The sequence below is a fragment of the Diplotaxodon limnothrissa genome, linkage group LG13 (genome assembly GCF_057381915.1).
Source record: "Diplotaxodon limnothrissa isolate DT_005_m linkage group LG13, D_limnothrissa_male_GT1.1, whole genome shotgun sequence".
Taxonomy (NCBI): Eukaryota; Metazoa; Chordata; class Actinopteri; order Cichliformes; family Cichlidae; genus Diplotaxodon; species Diplotaxodon limnothrissa.
Genome location: NC_140608.1, coordinates 22,607,634 through 22,628,353, shown reverse-complemented (window position 1 = coordinate 22,628,353; position 20,720 = coordinate 22,607,634). Strand labels below are relative to the sequence as shown.

Sequence of the window (20,720 nt, the reverse complement as noted above, 5' to 3'; positions counted from 1 at the left end):
GTATCTTGGCACCCTGAGGTTCACCCTACTTTTCACACAGCAGTGTTGCACTCCTTCCCACCTGTGCCTCTGCATCTTTTTCTCTGACTCAACAACTCTCTGTCGTTCCTTTATCTGGTTAATCCCATAATGATTTGTCTGCGTGGCTGAATCAGCACAACTCTTTTCCTCGCCTAAAGGAGACTAGGTTAAGGCAACTGACTTTTGAGTGCCTTCACACTGTCACTCACTCCCCATTTCCCAGAAACACATTTCACACGGCTGTGAAAAAAATTGTCTTCCTTGCTGTGGATACCATGGTAACAGTGCTAAAATGTCCACGGGGAGGACTTTGTGATGTTGATAGATGACACCTGCTCAGAAGGACAGATAATGGCACATACACAACCTCAGTGAACTTCCATCCAGTGGTGTCTGGCATTCCGTTTACATTGAGGATGGAAAATTCTAAACTATGATCAGCAGGGAAGATTTCTCAAACATATAAATTCATCCTTCCATTCTCTTCTGCTTATCCTTTTTCAGGGTCGCGGGGGGTGGGGGGTTGCTGGAGCTTATCCCAGCTGTCTTAGGGCGAGCGGCAGGGTACATCTCTCGTGCATCTGTGGAAACCCACTGAAGCATTTAGACAAAGTTGCTGACACTTGCAATCTAGAAAGCGATGTGATTCACTTTATTCAAGTGTTTAGTGTGTGAGGTACCCGTTTAACTGCCTGACGTTTTAATGTCATCTGCCTAATTAATTTTTAGGAGGGGCTATGCGCTTACCTGCTGCTTCTTGGCAGGTAGCTCCATGCCCTCCTGGGTTTTAAATGCACCTTAGAACACACATGCATCAACACTACAATGAGCGGGCGGAGGGAGGTTTGGAGTCTACTCTCACCCCCGTTCTCTGCGACCTGCTGGAGCGGGGGGGCTAGGAGGAGGAGTTGGCTGTCCGACTGCGGTCTGGAGTGTGGGGCCTCCCTGCAGCTGCGGAGTCGGGGCGGTCTGCCTCTCCCCACCGCAGGGAAAAGGGTAACACCACCTGGGTCTGGGTGCAGTTCCCCCCTCCAGGGGCGGGGGTACCTAGACCCGGTTTGTAGAGTATGCTTGGGGAGTGTGATCGTGTGTACAGCGTCTCTTTATGTCTGTCTCCACGTTGGTTGAGTGTGGAGTGAGTGCATATGAGAGCATGAGGGTGGGAATGGATGTTTGTATCTGTGTGTGCCTGTATGTCTGTGTCTATATGTCAGGTTGGGTATCAGACGCCACCTCTCTGGGGACACCTCAGGCCCTCCAAGGTTTGGAGGCCTATCTCCCCCCACCACCACTTCCCCTGCCAGTGGCGGACTCCCTCAGGTGTCGGTGCGTTGGTGGTTCTTTGTGTCTGGGGGTGGGCGTCCAGGTACACACCGGCTCACTCCTTGGCAGCCGCTTATCGGGGCCTGGAGCCTGGGGCTCGCTCGGGCCACTTCGGAGGTGGGGTGCCCCCGGCCTCTCGGCCTGGGGCTCGGTCACTCAGGCACAGCTGGCTGCCGGCGGAGCTCACGGGCACGTCACTGCAACTCCCCCTGGCTTCTGCTCCGCGGCTGCTGAGTGAGCCCTCATCTGGGACTCTCCTCAGCTCTTTCTGGGACAGTGGCGCGGCTGCCCCTCTGTTGGTCTTCCTTGGTCTCTTGTGTTCTGGGGGCCTCTGGATGTCTGGAGTTTTGATCTCCTCCATACCTGCTTCATGCCCTGGAGGACGGGGCTGTGGCCCCCCCCACACCCTCTAGCAGATCATTACATGAAGGAACCTTTTAAAAAACAAAAAACAAGCGCGTCCATGCTCACAGGTGTACACACGGGTGATCACACCCACAAACTACACCCTTTTTGGCTCCTACCTCAAAGCACACTGTGTTCTGTTGATCGTATGTGCTGCACAATAATGTTTAATATTTAGTATTTACTGTCATATTCCCATATATCATTGTGATGTTGTTTATTCTATTACTCTTGTTCTCTTCTGCTTGTTTTCTTTTTTCTTTCTCAACAGGTGATCCAGGTGATCGATATATGCATTTTCTTTTTCTTTTTTCTTTTTTTCTGCCCATTCTGTTGGTTTTTGTCTTTTGCCCTTCTCCCCCGTCCCTCTTCTCAGCTGTTTCTCTTTCCCTCTTTCTTTCTCCCCTTCTTTCCTCCAGTCAAGTCTGTCCCGTATTCAGCAAGTGAAAATAAAATAAACAATAAAAGGTGAATCAAATGGACCATTATGGCAAGGCTGGGATGGTCAATTTGGTAAAGTAAATCCGTTGGGCATCTTTCTTTGCCTTTAGACAATAATTCTGATGGCAAAAGAGCCAAACGGGACAGGCAAAAAAAAAAAAAAAAAAAATTTCATTAAACATTTGTGATGGATTTAAGGTGAATGTTTTTAAGGCTTTTAATAATCAAACTGTGTTGATTATATTGTCATTTGTGTACTGTGTGGTATGCAGGGTGTGAGTGATTTTGTTTACTTCAACCAGAACGATAATGATGAAGGAGGAATGAACACAGTGGCCTTCAGTTTTTCTTGATCTTACTTTTACTTGAACTTGCTTCCAAAAAGGAACAGGAACTTTATCGAGACCCACTAATATGTACATGTACATCACATGTAAATCACAATGGCTGTTACCTTTCCCCATTACACAGTTCCTGCATTAACTTAAGATTTTCTTTCTTTTTTGTACATGCCAGGGAAGTTGGCATTCCGTCCATCCATTCATCCTCTTCCGCTTATCCTTATCAGGGTCACAGAGGGGTCAACAGCAACAACACTTTTACCTTTTGGTTCAGAAAAGTCTTCAAAAATAGCTCAACTTTTATTGAAGCCTAAATGAAATTATCATTAGTAAAATGCTAACATTAGAAAACTATATCACAGTTGCATGACTTAATCGTCACCACCAAACTGGTGACACCAAATGGTAGCAGAATTTATCCTTGTTGGGGAGTTTGTAGGTTCATTGGCCAATCACTTTAAGTAGAATATCCCTGAAACTACTATTCAGTGGCAATCTACGAAAGAGTACTGGGAATGAAAAAAGAAAGAACAATCCTTATGGATTAATGGTATTTCTTTATAGAAACGTCTCTTCCTATGTCCCAGAGGACAACACAGATTAAAACACAAGCATGTTAACTAATGCTTTATGACCAAATATCAGTAAAACTAAAACTAATAACATTCGTCCTTAACTGTACTGTTACATAAGGAGACAAATTATGCTAATGCTTAAAACTTTAATATCTTTTGATAATTGAATGTTAATCATTATTATTGCTATCAATATACTATAATTATCTATGTTTATTTAGCTGGTCTATTTTCCAGATTTAGATGATTAAAGCCATATTATTAAAAAGTGCAATACATAGCTGGCAGTGTAAAACCTGCAGTTAAACTCACATTAACAGCAGCATTAGCATAAATAATAAATACAGAAGATAATTAGATATTATTCTGAAACTGACCATTCTGCAAAATAAGTGCTTTGGGTACTTTGTTTTTATGGTAATCTCCTACATTTACTGATGTTGTAATAAAGGTGTACTTATTTTGGCCTGTTAGTATGCAGTTAGCATAGTTTGGGGGAAAAAAACAAGATTCAATGTGCCAAAATGAGTGAGACCACACAACAGTCTAATCTTTCATTTGGATGTATAACTTGGCGTGATGCTAACAGTTCAGTTCTCATGTATCTCTGCTGGAACAACAGGCAGTAAAAGGTTAATCATGTGAAGCATCCTGTGGTCAAGAGTGTCACGATGGATTTGGGAGCTAACGTCTCTGTGTACTCTGTTTACTTTCTGATTTAGGACAAGACATTCACCTGTACCCTTTTCATGCCCTTTGAAGATTTTGAGAAGATCACCACAGGAGATGAAGTCATCGAGTTTTTCCAGAAATACTTCCCTGACACCATACCACTAATAGGAGCGTAAGTGACTTTCTCCCTCCCCACCCATTTCCCTGAATCCCCCGTCTGCCTTTATCTCTTCATCCGACCTGCCAAAGTGTCTTCAAAAGGCCTTTTATTTCCCGTCATCCCATCAGCTCCAGCCACATCCACAGCTCTGTTCTGTGAAGTGTGAAATTGCAGACTTACAGTTATATGGATTTTGTGAGGTGAGGTTCTAATTTGAGGTGAACCATATGTTGCGGGTGACAGAGGTGGGGGGCTGTGTGAGGCACAGAAACGCTTGAAGCTTTCATTCAGTTACTCATTCAGAGTGCTTTGGCATAAACGGCTAAGTGCCTGCTTTAATTTCTCAGTTTAGCTGCTTAGTTAGACAAACAGAGCATAGCTGTGTTTGTGTCTTGTGATAAATGCTCTTTTGGCAAACACAAAACAGTGTTGCAACTGTCAGATTAAATTGTGCAAAATGAGTTTGTAATTCTTGAATTTCAATTTTTGTGTTGCAGGGATACTCTCCAGAGAGATTATTTCCGATTGCCTGCGCAGGCCATGGTGTCTGTCAAATGCAACCCATATCACATTGGTGACGCGTGCGTCCTTATGGGTGATGCAGCCCATGCAGTAGTGCCTTTCTATGGACAAGGAATGAATGCTGTAAGTAGCACTAAATGAGGGGAGGAAAAGGCAGAATTAGACAGAGACTAATTCATCTATTCATGTTTTATAGGGCTTTGAGGACTGCATTGTCTTTGACGAGATAATGGATCAATTCAATGAGGATTTCAGTAAGCACTTTTTAAATGACCAAAGATTAACGAAGAGAGAAAAGCTGAGCATACAGAATAATTTCCATACGGCCCTTTGTGTATCCCGCTAGGTGCTGTTCTGCCTGAGTATACCAGAGTTCGGGTTCCAGACGACCACGCAATTGCTGACTTGGCCATGTACAACTACATTGAAGTAATCCACATATTTTTTTTAATATGAAAGCAGGAAGTTGTGGTCAAAATTTTATACACTGTATGATTTACAGTGTATGAATTTGTTGAGCTGTTTTTTGTTTTTGTTTTTTACATAGTGGGATGATTGTACAGCATACATATTTAATGAATTTTAAAAAAAGTATTGGGTGCACAAGTTAGATTTTTTATTTTATTTTGATTTTCTCTAATCCACAAATGGTCAAATATATACTTATACTGCCATGTCACGCTGTGTGGCAGGCAGGATTGGACCCAAACGCAGGACTCGCAAAACACAAAGGGATGAATTAAGGGAGGCAGCTTTATTTGTGCTGAAGAAAACTAACATACAGAATACAAGAAACAAAACCTAAAACTGGAAACTAGGAACAAGAACAGAAAAGCTAGAAAACTAAGAAACTAGGAGCAGACTCTGAAGAAAACCAGGGAAATGATGAGCACGGAGAAACATACACAGCAAATGGGAATGACACGACAACCGGGAGAGGAGAACCCAGGACTTAAATACACAAGGGTGTAACGAAGGAAACAGGAGGGAAACACAGCTGGGGCTAATCTGACAAAATGAGACGGGGAGGAAGCAAAACTGAAAACACTGAGACTGTCAAAGTAAAACAGGAAACAAGAGACCTACACAAAGAAAGTGACTTGACACTGTGACATGGAGGCATGACTAACTAGGGAACCAGAAACACAGAGACAAGAGTAACTAACCGTGGAATATGGAAGGCACAGTGACAGAAAACTAAAAATATAGCACAAGGAGAAAACGACAAAGAGAACCAAAAATGTGAAAAACAACAAATCAAAGAATATAACTTAATCCAAAAACCCAAAACACTGGGTCACAGGCCCAGTACCGTGACATATGATCCCACTAATATTTGGTGAAATGTCACGTAAATTGGTTGGTTTCTTGCCACGGCACAGCTTCTAAGCATAGTGGGTTGAAGTTTCAGTTTTTGTGAAGAAAAGGCTTAATGTAAGCCTGCTTTATCTGTTCCAAATCCTGTTTTGATGTTTGCTTTTTCCAAACATTCTCCCGTTGTAATATCCACTTGTGTCCAAGTTTCAGGTGTTGAGCTGTTTGAGGTGAAGTTGAAGAATTTGTCAGTAACCCTTGTTCTTCATTACTCCATCCATTTTGTGCAATGTACCAGTAGCACTGGCAGCAAAACAGCCCTACTACCACCACTATGCATGAGAGTTGTTACAGTGTTGTTAGGTTTGCACGCCTCGCCGTTATACCTTCAAACATACCACTTGATCATTGATCATTGTCTCATCTGACCATAGAAATTTTCTCCAGAAGGCATTTTGCTTGTCCATTTGGGAACCTGTGAATTGCAGGTGAGCTTGAATGTATCAGAGTTGGGGCAGGGGCTTATTTCTTGGTCAGCAACGTCTCAGACCACAGTGATGTAAAACTCACTTGAAGGGTGGACAGTGACACTGCTGTTCCAACAGTTTCCAGTTCATGGCAGGCTTGATCCTTGGTGGTTCTTGGGTTGTTCCTAAACATCCTAACCAATTTCCTCTCATCTGAGGGTGACCGGGTGACCCATTAAACTTTTGAAACGTCCATCCTAAAGCCATTTTGAAGTACATTTTGAGAACCAACTGCTCAATAAAATGTATTTCCACTGACCTTAAAACTGAAAAACAAAAAGGTGTTGATGGGCATAAGTGATGAAAATCCTCTTCATCACTTCTGAAGCAGAACAGTTCTCTAACCTTCTGTGCATTTAAAGTCTCTCTCTCAAAAGTAATGGATAAAGCAATTAAAAAATAGCAGGACTATGTGTTGGCTTAACAATACTCTTGATCTTCCACTGCTGCAATTATATCGAAAGGCAGGAAGAAGGAAGTCTAAAGTTTCTCATATGGCTGAAAGATCTACCTAATGATATCATAAAATGGACAAATGGCTGACAAACACATTTGTTGTATTGTTTCATAGATGCGAGCACACGTCAACTCCAAATGGTTCCTTTTCAGAAAATATGTTGACAACATCCTCTACTTCTTCATGCCAAAGACAATAATTCCACTTTACACAATGGTAAGTTGGATACAGTATCACTAATGAATAGTAACTGTTTCCACATCATTTTGTCTGAAAACTAAATCTGCTATTCTTTCTGTTTTCTTGTCTCTAGGTCACTTTCACTAGGACCAGATACCACGAAGCAGTCAAGCGGTGGCACTGGCAAAACAAAGTAAAATACTTGGAAAAAATGTGCACTACACATGAATGCAATTTAATTTTGATGGGACTTTTCGTACCTTTGAACAGCTAAGCACTGTAATTAGCAAAGTGACAGTGTTATCAGAAGCAGCACTAAAGGTGGCTGCGACTCTTGAGTAAACAGTTCTCCATTTAACACACATCACGGCCGTACGCGTTTGTGGTTTCTCTCGCTGGGCTGTAGATAAGGCTGTTAGTCCTTGGCTCTGTGTTGAACTGTCTGATTTGCCTGTGCTGGCGGCTTCTGCTCTAATAGACAGTTGGACAGCCGGGATTTTCACAGCCTCCCCTGTAAATTGATTCAACCCGTAGGGCTGTTTGGGCAAAGGGTGAAATGACCTTCATGGGAGAAAGAAAAGAAATATTATCTCTGAAGCATTACAGTTAACACGATAATATGGCGTGATACTGAATATGGAATGACAGGTAAAAATATAGGTCAGAGACAGGGTGGCAGTGAAGTGTAAGGATGTATTATAAAAGTGTCAGTAACAGCAAGGTCATTGATTGGGTGAAGGGATTACTTCACTTTAGGTAAGCAACTGAACTACAACAATTACCCAATTTCCTTCGCGGTCAACCTTCAGGATCAATAAAGTTTTATTATATTGTAATTACATAGAAAAAAGATTTTAAAAAGGTGTCAAATTATTTAATTTACTTTAAATTTTTGAAACAAACACATGTTGTTTATTAACCCTATGACAATAAATGACCTACAAATCATTCAGTTATAACATAACTCAAGGAACCATTGTTATGTCTCTACCTAACAGGGATCATGTTGACATTAAGTTATGTATGTACATATACAATGGTGCCATGTTTAGATGTAATGTCATGTTATCAGTTTGTCTAACAGGCCAGGTAAGAATGGCTGAAATCTGAGCATTTTGCATATATTGCAACAGTTTTATTTGTACAGTGTTTCAAAAGCTAGATGCTTTCCTCCGGGCAGCTCAGCCACAGAGTTTGCTGGTTGGCACCTCAATAACTCCAGTCTCCGCACATCTCTGCACCTCATCTCTGGTCCTCAGCGTCACTATAAAAAGAGGAGCGTTCATTAATTAAATCCCTTCCACCCTCAGCCTCGCTGGCACTGCCCCTCAAGCCCGCTGCACCATCCCTCCACTGCAGCAGAGCCAGAGACCACACCCCTGTCACATACTGCCATGGATCTCCAGGGAAACAAAGCCTGGGTGTTTTCTTTGCAGCTATGTTTGGGATACTAATGTTCATGAAACTGGAAGCAATTTACCAACCTTTGTGTGATTTGTGAAGCAAATAACTGAATTCAAACTAATTATCTATTCATTTCTTCACAGGTGATAAACCGTGGCCTGCTGCTCAGTGCTGTGGGGGCTGTTCTTGGTGGTTCCTACCTGCTCATTAAAAATCCTCCAGATATCAACAAGCTCATCGTCTCTGCTGAGAAAATGTGGGACAGGCTTGTGGCTCTCAGGACGCTCTGAGCACAGGCATCATGACTGATCTGACAGACAGGTGTACAGACTTAGAGTTAAACACTAGAAAAGAATTTAGAGGCGCCCAAATATTAATTAGATTTTGACTAAATTATCTAATTCACAGCTATAACTCCAGCAATGGCAAATTACTCCAATAATGGCTGCCCTCACTTCAAGGACTTAGTGATTGATCAGAACGACTTACATCGTTTCATTAGTGTTAAACCGATAATGATCAGCAGCGGTGAGCAGAACACTGCTGTTTTAATTATTAAGCAAGTTTAATTCAAGAACACAGGGTCAGTTTTAGGTGTGTGTAGAAGTTTTTACTGTTTTTACACAAGAATGATGTCAGCTATTTTTCTTTGTCTCCACTGGGCCCAGTGACATTTACTTCACGCAAAATCTGGGATTTGTTTTTGTTTTTAAAGCTGCATTATGTTTTTGCAATGTTTCACTTATACATACATTACTGTGCAAATATATTGAGCCAACCCTTATTTCTTTATATAGGTGCAGGGAAATAGGTGCAGTGATTTATTGAAACATGCTAAAACATAAATGCAAATATAGACAACAGAATTGTGTACAACTCTTTGGATGTTTTGTTCTGTGGTCTGTCAAGATCGTGTCACACTGCTTCAAGAAAGGTGAAAGTTTCCTATTTATTAAGGATATGACTATCAAACGCTGTTCACCTGCAGTATAGGTTTAGATCTGCCAGCCCTCCACTTTTTTAAAGACACTTCACACCACTCTGAGATGTGATAGGTATTTTCTGCCTGTCAGACTGTGTTATCTTTGATTTTATCTGTTTATCTTTTTTGTAGATTTAACTAAAGAAATTTTTACAACAGCCTGCTGGTAACAAAGATACAATTTTACATATGTACTTCTGACCAACCGGCAATGTAGTATTTCCTCTGTTTGGGCTTGGAGTTTGGCTGGTTTGTCCACTTCGAATGTGCTGCTATGCTCACCAGGCTATAATCTATATAAAACAAGTGAAGATGACTGGTTTTAAGGACTTTTATTTACCCTTCATGAAACTCATTGATCATTTTCACTCTCTGGCAAAAAGCATAAATGTTAAATTTCCAGTTTTGTCACCTATGGACACAGCTAGGCAAGTTTTTTTTCTGTTTCCAGTCTTTATTATAACATATGCTTCATAGTGAAAATACAGTAAGAAATCAACCAAGTCCCAGTTTTCCAACTGTCTAAAAAGACAAAATCCCTCTCACTCGTTCTCACATCCACAGTTAAAAGGGTTTTTATCAGCTAAGGAAAACCATTCATTAAATCTATTCATAGCTGACAGCTCAGGAGGAAATGAAAGGAGTGTGTCACTAAGGTCTTAGTCTCATTTCCTCTTAGTCTTCAAGTAGGGCTACTCCCATCGTCCTAATACATACAAATCTACCAAGTGTAATTTCACAGTGACTGATCTTGTCACACTTGATATTTACATTAAAATAAGATGAGCTTAAGTAAACAGGCTAGATAGCTTAAAATAGGGTCTCTTTATTGAATCCATACACAGTAATGTCAGTTTGTGCATTATGGGTTATGGCTAAGAATCTAAGGCTTGTATTCCATTATACACAGTTGGGTACCAACCAAAAAATGAAAATGCTACCACATGTTAAGCCAAACTCAGGTCCTCAACTGCCTTTCATATACTCAACAAAGTCCTACAGCTGTCACATATACTGTATGGCATATCTGACAAATGCGTGTGAGAAAAATACCACCACTACTACATTAAGTTACTTATATCACAACAGCCGATGTTAGATGAGGATGTCAAACTTTCATACTACTCAAACTGGTTTATTTGAGAACTTGGGCTTACAGTTGGGTTTATACATGAAGCTGTAACCAGGCTGTTACCACGTGTGGACACAGAAACAGCCAGGGAGGTCAGACAGGATTGTTTTGGCTTGGAGTTGCATGTTAGGTTCTAAGGCATACGGAGTGGTGGGGTGAGAAGTCCGGTGTTTTTGGCTCACAGTGGCCTCACTTGGATAACATTAAACTGCGTGGAGTTTCCAGCCTTGGAGGTCACATCCAGGTGCTGGAAGTCATCGCTGGTGATGATGAAGACGATTGAGGAGGAATTGAAGGTCACCCTCTTCTTGGGTCGCGCCTTGGTGCTGCTGCACATACTGGACACAACGATCGGTCGGATGGGACGCTCGCTCGGAGCCAGGGGGCGCTCTTTGAGGTTGCGCTGCAGCCAAGAGATCCGAGAGCAGAGCAGCTGCAGCAAACAGCGGCGGAACTGTGGAAGAGAAACAGAAGCAAAGGCTGGTATTTAACAACAGCCTCCTTTCTTCACTCATTAGTATGTCAAACACACAAGAGATCAGCCTCTAGCCAGCAAACCAAGACTAGTGGTCCAGACCATTTCACTCTGACATACAAAATAAAATAAATTTTTATGCTCACCATATTAAGGAATGGAAAAATATTTTTAAAATAGTGACATTTTGTGGGAAGATATTCCTGCAATTTGCTACTTAAAGCTGCAGTTACACAAGAGGAGACGAAACCGTCCCCTCACATTGAGATGCTATTGATTTGTTGTGTTTGTCCATATTTAATTATGGGTCAGCTGTGGTTACTCCGGGGGAGGGATGACAAACTACACAGCAAGCGGCTATTCAGAACTCTCAAGTGAAATATATCATGTATTCTAGACAGAAGCCTAACCTGGGCTGATTTTCGAGCAGCAACACAAAGAGATTGGTGCTGGAGAGGTAGCCTCACCCCAAACATTAAAAAAAAGAAAAGAAAAATAATTTGATTACAAACCTTTCTGCTCATAAAGACGTAAATGAGGGGGTTGTACGCCGTGCTCGACTTGGCAAAGAATGATGGGATGATGGCCAGAGTGGGCGAGACCATGCTCTTCCTGCCGAAGGCCTCCATCATGGAGACGACAGCGTAGGGTGTCCAACAAACCAGGAAGCAGGTTATCATCAGGAGAAACATCACGGCGACTTTCTTCTCATAACGCAAAATCTTGATGATTTGAACCGTTTGGAGGTCTTGGAGAGAGCGCAGCTATAAGAAACAGGACAGAGCAGGATGCTGACATGATGGGATATTTCTTTATCAAGCAAACAAGTTACAGTGACACTTTGTCATAAAGTAAATTTATGTCACAGTCTTTGATTTTGTTTTTTTGCTTAGCCTCATTAGTTTATTCTACTTATCTAAGACAATTTTATGTTATTTGGGGGGGGATTAATCCTAATTTCTACCTGCTACACCAAAGTAATTTCTCAACTCTGGGATATATATCAACCTGTGCTATATTATTGATCTCCCCATTCTCCCCTGTCTGTCTTGTTCCCTCAGCAGCTCTTCTACTTCCATAGTCACATTTCAGTGGTTTTTATTCCGTTTTCCTTTGCTTTATTTTTTATCATCCTAAGGGCTTTTGCCTGTGTTTCATCTTGGGGCCTGTTCCAGGAAGCAGGCTTAGTCAAAGAGACGGTCAGTTACCATGGCAACAGACTTTGTGAACCTAACCCTCTTGCTGGTAGGATTTGTACAACAAACCTCCCCTCCTGCTAACTTTGCAGGAACTGCTTGTGTACATCCATATAGTCAACGTCAAAACATATACCAGAACAAATTAATCTGCAGGAGTTAACATTCTTCGGGAAACAAATATTGGTAAGATGTTATTTTGCTATCCAAGAAGTATCTTCAACTGCCTTTAGACAGACAGAGCACGTGGACAATGTGGATTTCATTCTCGTCTCAGAATCAAACCTTTGCAATGTCTTTCTTTCTAACACTGCGATTCTGTGCACATTCAATCCAGTTTCCCTGCACTGAAATATTTAGTGTAATTTACTGTTTGGGCAGCATTTAAGTAGAAATCAATAAATGTGTAGTCATTTTGAGCTCTTTGCCTGTTAATCATTGTACAACTTTAGCTTGTGACTTTATAGTTTAACCACTAGCTTTTGTGCAAGCACAGTGTGTGCTCCCCATGTTATGATTGGCCTCTGATTCTAAGACATGACACACTCTCTCTCCTGGCTGCCATCACTAAGATGGTGATTGGACAGCTGTCGAGTCCAGCTCTCGACTCAGATTAAATCAATTTAAGCTCTGTGTCAGGACGACTGTTATTTGGAGTGAACATCCCGGTTCTGTGTCTCTTGTGGTAAATTTATTGGTTTAGCAGCCACATGGATGGATGGAAGGATAGTTAAAAAACAGAAAGTTAGTTTTCATTTTCATTGGGAGTTCTCTCTATTTGTTTTATTTCTTTTTATATTTAAACCCACCAAAGCTCTACAGCTGTCAGGCTAGTTTACTGGTTACAATAAGATAGATTACATTAATTTCCAGTTTTATCTCTCTTCTCCTCTTGAGAGTTGTATCTTAAGATGTTGGTAACATCGTAAAAGTTGTGAAAACATGATAATGCCTTGGTAACAGGCTGGGTTCACGACACTGCAGATCAAACCTACCCTTCAGCTAAAGAGATGTGATGATAAACAATATAGCTATTCTCTAGACTCGCTCAAAAAAGAACACAGCAGCTGAACGTAGACGTGAATACAATACTTATGACTTTACAATTTGTGCTCTTTATGCTCTTTTTCTTATTAATCCACAACCTTTTGCAAGCTTAAATTCTATTGTTTCTCCAGGCCTTCACATATCTATAATAAGATTTTCTTTCTGTAGCAAAGCCGACCAGCTGCTCTCGTATCAAACCAGAAATAGTCTGCAGGGTACTGAGTTATTCCTCTTTGAAGATGTTCCCAAAATACTGTGACATGTGACAAATCCAACCAGGCCTCTGAGGTGCTCCAAGAACGCAGCAGCTCACACTTCCTGCATGATTGTGCATATTTAAGAAAGGAAACTGATGCAGGAAGGCTTGGAAATCAGTTAGTCCCTTTCTCATTTACATGTTTCATTACAAAATGTGCTGTGTCACTTCAGCAGTCATCTCTTGAATGATGACTGCAGATTCCTTCACAGACAAAGTATTTTTTCGTGACATTATTAAAATAAACTGAACTCATGTCACTTGTCCTTTGCCACAAGAATTTAAGGCAATGCTTCTAAGAAGCACAATAGTGAGTTTTCTGGATGAGTTCTAGCATACAGGACAGGTCCCAAAGGCAGAGAGGAATGTAATGATAAAACAGCCGTTAATGAAAAGGGTGTGAAATGAATGTCGCAGAGTCTGCATTTTCAATCTCTGGCTAAAGGTATAAAATAATCATGCAAAGAGATAAAAAAACAAAACAAAACTTTTGCAACAGTAACTGAGTTACTAACAATTTGAGAAGCTATTGACTAGTATGCTTACTTAGCGTCTGGAAGTGACGACTTGTTTGTTGTGGCTTCTTGACTAAGACTTCCTGTTCCATTCGCCAATCAGTTTGTAAATGCCGACCATTTTTAGAGCATTCGACTAAAGGCCCAGTGAGCTTATACCATGGCAAAGTGTCAATCTACAATCCATTCCACACATTACAATAACCTGTGAAGTGTGATGGACTGTGAGGTGGAGCCACATGACTGTTGTTCTGTTTTAAACAAACTAAAATTTTTAAATTGTCAGATGTCTTTTAAATTAGATTTCACTCAATGCAACCCCTCAGCTGAAACTACACAAATATTTAGTGATATTCCAATATATCAGCCAATACTTACAAAGTAAGTACATAAACAGATTTCCCTAATATTGGTTATGTTTCCAACAGTGAAGTCGCAGAGTGCTCTCTGGTAGACAAACAATGCAATGCCAAGACTCATAACATGGTTTTCCCCTGTCTTTATTACTTTTTTTTATTTATCAGCTGCTATAGAAGCTGATACTGATTGAATATGTTTGGCGTATCATTCGTTCTATTGGTGTAAAGTCTGCAGAGTTCAGTTCAGTATCTTCTACTACAAAGCTATGCTGTTGTAATATCTGCAGTATGTGTTTTGGCATTGTCTTTCTAAAATAAGCAAGGCCTTCTCTGAAAAAGATGTAATCTGGGTGTTGCTCTGAAACCTGTAGATACAGCATTCGTGGTGTTTCCAGATCTGCAAGCTCCTAATTCAATACTCCCTAATGTACCCCCATAACACCAGAGGCAGGCTTTTAAACTAAGCACTGAGGGACGCTCCCCTCTTTATGCTTTTTTGAAAACAGTTTCCATGTTTTCCAAAAATAATGTCAGATTTTAAGGTTGCTTGACCACGGAACAATTTTCCATTTTGCCTTAGTCTATTTGAAATTAAATTTAGGGCAGAATAAACAGCAGCATTTCTGGATCATGTTCACATATGGCTTCTTCTTTGCATGACAGAGCTTTAATCTGCACTTGAGGATAGCATGGTGAAATGTTCACAGATAATGATTTCTGGAACTGTTCCTGAGCCCATGTAACAATTTACATGACAGAACATTTCAACGTTTTCAAATGAAAATGCATCTTTTTCTCTCTGTTTTGGCCTTCCGTCCACACCGGGACGGTGTTTTGGTCAAGGAAAACACAGTGTTTTGAAAACGCTCTCCAAAGCAGATGCATTTGAAAACGCCGTTTTCACGTTGCAGTGTGGACAACGAACCCGGAGCCTTTTTGAAAACGATGACACATTTTAGTCATGTGACCAATTAAACAAAGATAGCGGAGGGCCATTATACAGCAGTTGTTTTGTTTGCTCTCAATTTTGACAGCCCTATTAAAGATTAATATCAGTCTGTACATGCTTCAGATAGCTTTTCTTCAGATTTTTAAATTCTCATTCGCTTTTGCAACTTTGTACTTTTGTGTTACTCGCAGCAACAACTCCACCTCATTGTTAGTCCATTTAAAAAACTCGGCGCTTTTCCTCGACATTTTGCCGCGACGTTTCAAAGAGCCAGAAAGTAAATAAGCGGCAGACAGAAATCAGTCAGGTCGAATCGTCTTGCGTTTCATGCATGCGCAGTACTGGAGCATAAGCGTTTTCGTCCGTTTCAATCTGGACGCACAACTCTGTGAAAACGACTGAAAACGATAGTTGGACGCGGAGCGTTTTCAGACGAAAATGCAGTTTTCAAATCTATCCGGGCTAGTGTGGACATAGCCTAAGATGGTGTTTTTATACCCAGTCATGTTTTTTACCTGTTGCCAGTTAACTTAAGCGGTTTCTGCTTAGGTAAGCTGTTGTTCCTCTAGCTTTTTCTTTTTAGTTCCACTTTTTTCTCTTCTTTTAAACAATTGATTCGTCAATTTGGAGATCAAGTGATGACACTGAAATATCCTTTGTAAGTTGGTATAAAACGCTGAAATGTTCTTTCGCTGCATGTGATGAACTGACCTCAAAGTCAGCTGAAGTGGAAGTCCTGCGACACATCAGTGCTAATTCATGTGTAAGCTGAAAGACAGCGACACTTCAAGTGTTACATGAACTGAGGTGTTAGCACTCAAAGCAGCTGGAGTGTGTTTACACACTGGAATTTGTTGTCGGGTATAAGAGCTGGAGTTTTGTTTTTGTATTGTTCTCTGATGTCTCACTTTTATTGTACATGCTTGCACAGTTGAGCTGTCAGTTATAAGACAAGGGAAGAAAACAGCAGTGAAAATTCAAGTTACAGCACAAAAAAGATGTTTCAGGAGTATGACCCAAAACTAAAAATGTGTTTTGTGCAAAATCTTAAAACTGAAGTCTACTATTCTGGAAGTGAGAAATAACAACGTACAAAACTCTACATCAATAAATCGATAAGCATCTGAAATGGGGGTTAATATTTGAATAGAGATGTATTTTTGTGGGGATGTGTACCATAAGTTTTGACCGTCGTGGTTAATGTTTTGATAGGCTAGCCTTCATTTACAATCCCATGTTGTTCATTCAGTTTATTAATCTTATTGTTTCTAAGAGAAGCAAGCAATAAAAAAACCCCAAACAATCCTTTTTATTCCTTACCCTTTGCACTGTATACAGGATGTTCCCATAGCAGTAGATCATGACACCAACAGGCACAAAGAAACATGCCAAGAGGAATAAGAGGATGAATGAGGCATCGTTTGGGTCCTTCGAGGTCCAGTCCAGAGAGCAGCCCAGCCTGTGGATCTCTAGAGTGTAGCGGTTCCACCCGAGCAGGGGAGCACCTGTCCAGGCCAGGGAGTAGAGCCAGATGTGGGCGATGGCTCGCCATGCCCAGGGGAAGTCCACCACCTGTGCATGGACCACCCGGATATAGCGCTCATAAGCCAGGGCCGCCAGAGTCATGATGGAAACGATGCCTGGCAGCAAAGGGAGAGAGACAACAGCAGGATTTGGGTCAGTGGCTACTCAGCGTGTCTGGGTTGAGTGTACATCGCACTCAGTGTAAACACAAATCTGAACATCTTGTGTCTGGACATCACATTCAATCATTTTGGTGCAAAACCCTGTGAAGATGCACAGAAAGAGGCTCTTGACTCCTACGCACACACACCTTTAGGACCCGCATCTGCATTACACAGCCTGCTTTTACCACACGTACTGAAGTGTCTTGTGTGCATAGCTGTCGCTCTTTTGTTCCTCCTGTGCATCATTTTACTTATAAGCATGCAATCTTAAGAGCACCTCTTAAAGCCCTGGTATAGCATCTACGATAACTTTGCTGAAATTAGGTCAATATGCCAGGGAAAATATTTTTATTCAAACTTCATCATACACCCTCCCCTAACCTATATACATGTATAGCCAGTTATGTAAGCTCAGATAGGTTTATTATTCTTTTGTTACATACGAATGAGACAGATACAGCATCAATAGGTGGATGCACAGATTACAAAGGGAGACGTTATATAGTATGCGCTAAGTTTGAGCCACAGCAAACCAGCTGAAGGAAGGATGTGCTTGGACAGAACAGCCAGGGCTTACTGCTGCAGCTCCTGTGGCCCTTTGTGTGTCAGTTACTGAGTCACACTTAAAGTAATGTGCAAAGAAGACATCTTATTTGTGCATGGATTATTGGAGGGCACACGTACTGTCAAGCCAAGGGGGTTATCTTTATATACCTCAATTGTAACAGTATGCTCAGTGTAAGCAGGTTCTCTGGATTTGCAGTGCTCACACCCACTCAAGCCATGACAACCTGTATGACCTTGAGTTTTTCACATATCAAATATCACACAGAATCCTTTCCCCCCCTTTTGACAAGGGGGGGAGGGAGGTTATCTAAGGGCCAAAGAGACAGAACGCAGCATCTTCTCTCTTCAATGCCACTTTATTCACGAAAGACTTCATCTTATATAAACTGTTATATCAACACTATCTTTGTATGCCTTTTGGTTCTGAATTCTCCTGTGACATGTACATTGCAAGCCACAACCACTGCTGCAGTGCTGCACACCAGACACAGGCGGGCAAGTGTGCCCTTTGGAATATGTGGAAAGAAGACAATGTCACTTAAAGGACAGCAGGATGACAGAAGTCCAGCTGGTTCGCTGGGTTTCATTTGCTGAAGCGGGAGAAAAAAAAAATAAAAGAAGAAGACTTGGAGGCTATCACTAATGAGCTCATTACCACACATGAGTCCTTCTGAGCTCTAATTCCTACGCTGGTGGGACCCAGACAATGACCCTCAATGTTTATTCACACTTCCCAGATGAATAGACTTATGCTGGAAATAAATGGACACTTTTGCTAACATAGAAGGGCAGGCGCAGGGAGGTGTCAAAAGATTCCTCACTGTATGATGCAAGTATAAATACAGGAAGAAAAAAATACACAATATAAAGCTCAGCATAGCAGCTAGATATTACTCTGTATTTTAATACAATTGAAGAGAGGAAATTTTCACAAGAACTCGTAGATAATGTGTCATTTGAAAAATTTTTAAAAAAAAAAAACCAATTATATTTAGATTTATGTTACTGATAACGTCCTTCATGCCTTCGTAGTGCATTCTTTGTTATTAATGAGCTTCTCTCCGCCTTCTGCCTATTTACACTGAGCCGCTATTTCCTTGCATATAGTGCGAGACACACAAAAATGTAACAGGGTTAAAGAATTATATTTGTAAATTATTTTAATAAAAACTATTATTAAATGTTAACACATGCTAGCATAAACGATTAAATTACTTTATTTTTTTCTCCTCTCACCAAATAAGCTGTTGCTGAAGCCGTCCCAGATGCACGTCGACTGGCTCCAAATCCATCCGCCTTTAACGCACGAAGCGAAGGTAAAGTTTATTCCGATGACAGAAACTAGAAAATCACTCAAACTTATGTTGACCAGCAGCAAATTGGTAGGCGTCCGGAGTCTTTTGAACCTACAGTAGAGTATTATGACAAAGACGTTATTGCAAAAGCCGAATACTCCGATAGTCCCAATGGTAAAAGCGAGAAGTTTGTAGGTGCCAAGTGCGAAAATGTAATGTTCTGTACTTCTCCCGGCTCTGGTTTCGTTAGGGAGATTCATTTCGCGGATGGAAACTTGGTTTCCAGCATTGTGCTGCGCGCGTCTCTGGGCACGAGAGGCTGTGCGCTCGTCGGCGCTCCCACACCGGCTCCTCGCGCGCCGCTAATTCAAAAGCCAACCTGAGACTGCTGTTTGCTGAAACTAGGTCAATATACCAGTGACTAGTCAGACCCAACAGGAACGTCAGGCTTCCGTTTATACTTTCAAAGTAAGGCTTTTTGTATTCTTAGGTCTATATTTAGGTCTACTGAGATTAGGAGTTTGGCTGTACTTCGAAAAAACAAAAAATAAAATAAAAAGTCAAACAAAGACATACATGTTGAAATAAAGGCGTTCTTTCTTTCTTGAATTACCTCATAGCTCAAAGTCAAAGTCAAAGTCAACTTTATTGTCAATTCTGCCACATGTACAGGACATACAGAGAATAGAAACTTCGTTACTCTCAATCCCTAGATAAAATAGAAAATGAACATTTAAATATAAGAGTGATTAAAAATGCAAGTAAAATATTTTAAAGTAAAAAAATTAAATAATATAATACAATTTTACATATAACAAGAAAGCTATACAATATACAATATAAGGGTAAATGACATTGAGTGCAAACCAGGCAGAGTAGTGCAAATAGGCAAATAGTGCAAATGGAGATTTGGTAATGTACGGTATGAGATAGTGTAACACAAAGTCTTATGAGGTAATGGCAGTCCAATGCTCCACAAAGTGACTGGTAACTGGTGCAGGCCAGTGAGTGAGTCAGAGAGTGTGTGTGTGTGAGTGTGTGTGACAGAGTTCAGTGAGACCGTGGAGGAGAGAGGGGAGAGGGGGCAGAATCGGGAGGGAGTTAAGCTTCCTGACAGCCTGATGGATGAAGCTGTCCTTCAGCCTGCTGGTCCTGGCCTGGAGACTCCGCAGTCTCCTCCCCGACGGCAGCAGCTTGAAGAAGCTTTGCATTGGGTGCGTGGGATCAGCCGCTATGCAAAGGGCTTTTTTAGTGAGACGGGTGCTGTAAATGTCCTGGAGGGAGGGGAGAGAGACACCAATGATCCTCTGTTAACTGTTAACAGATAATGCAGCTGACCCTTTAATTTGACTTGTGCTTTCAATCCACCGCTTTTATTTTGAAATTAAAATATCCTCTCAATCTCCAGGTCCTGACAGGCAGATGAAACGAACCAATTTAGCAAACATCAGCATTACTTACATGCATTTATTTTACCCTACTTCTATTTCCGTTTAAGGCCTCCGCATGTTTTAAAATGGAAATTCATTTATGACTTTTAATTGAGGACTGCTGTAATCCAATTAAAACCCCAAATTTCTTGTGATGCACATAGGCTAATTATATCACAATAAGTATAATGCAGAGCTTAAAAATTTTCTCTTTGCCCAGCATCTACCAGCATTAATTTCTGAGCTGTGGATGAGGAGGGTTGTTAGGAACACACACCCAGACTTCACAATCCTGTGGTTGGGCCTACGTCAACTAAGGGTGTATTGTGAGTAAAAGGTCAAAACACTGATGAGCAAGGGCGTAGATTTGGCATGGACGGAAGGGACGTGTCCCCACCAATATCCAGCGATTATTGAATTGTCCCCACCAATAATTTGATCTCTTCGAGTAAAGAAAAACAACCCGATAGAAAGAAAACCTAGTAGC

General features: G+C 41.1%; 2 protein-coding genes across 2 annotated transcripts in view; one reads left to right on the top strand and one right to left on the bottom strand.

Annotated features, from left to right (window-relative positions):
• The window catches only part of kmo (kynurenine 3-monooxygenase), a 36,369-nt gene extending 26,609 nt beyond the window's left edge, over positions 1-9,760 (top strand). The window contains exons 9-15 of the mRNA XM_085368899.1: positions 3,829-3,950; positions 4,436-4,583; positions 4,657-4,714; positions 4,807-4,889; positions 6,873-6,974; positions 7,072-7,131; positions 8,486-9,760. Coding sequence (XP_085225025.1) covers positions 3,829-3,950; positions 4,436-4,583; positions 4,657-4,714; positions 4,807-4,889; positions 6,873-6,974; positions 7,072-7,131; positions 8,486-8,632 — 720 coding nt within the window. The 3' untranslated portion in view covers positions 8,633-9,760. The remainder of the gene's footprint in view (positions 1-3,828; positions 3,951-4,435; positions 4,584-4,656; positions 4,715-4,806; positions 4,890-6,872; positions 6,975-7,071; positions 7,132-8,485) is intronic.
• An 874-nt stretch (positions 9,761-10,634) lies between these two features.
• opn3 (opsin 3) lies at positions 10,635-19,093 on the bottom strand. The gene is made up of 4 exons (XM_085368900.1): positions 18,745-19,093; positions 16,574-16,893; positions 11,444-11,695; positions 10,635-10,910 (listed from the first exon to the last, which is right to left on the bottom strand). Exons 1-4 carry the CDS (start codon positions 19,061-19,063, stop codon positions 10,635-10,637), a joined length of 1,167 nt encoding a protein of 388 aa, XP_085225026.1. The 5' UTR covers positions 19,064-19,093.
• Between the last annotated feature and the right edge of the window lie 1,627 nt (positions 19,094-20,720).

Coding starts and splice junctions, on each gene's coding strand:
- opn3 (XM_085368900.1), bottom strand. CDS start 19,063: ATGAATCTCCCTAACGAAACCAGAGCCGGGAGAAGTACAGAACATTAC. Junction 16,894..18,744: donor CTTCAGCAACAGCTTATTTG/GTGAGAGGAGAA, acceptor CTTTGCTGCCAG/GCATCGTTTCCATCATGACT. Junction 11,696..16,573: donor TCCTGTATACAGTGCAAAGG/GTAAGGAATAAA, acceptor TGTTTCTTATAG/CTGCGCTCTCTCCAAGACCT.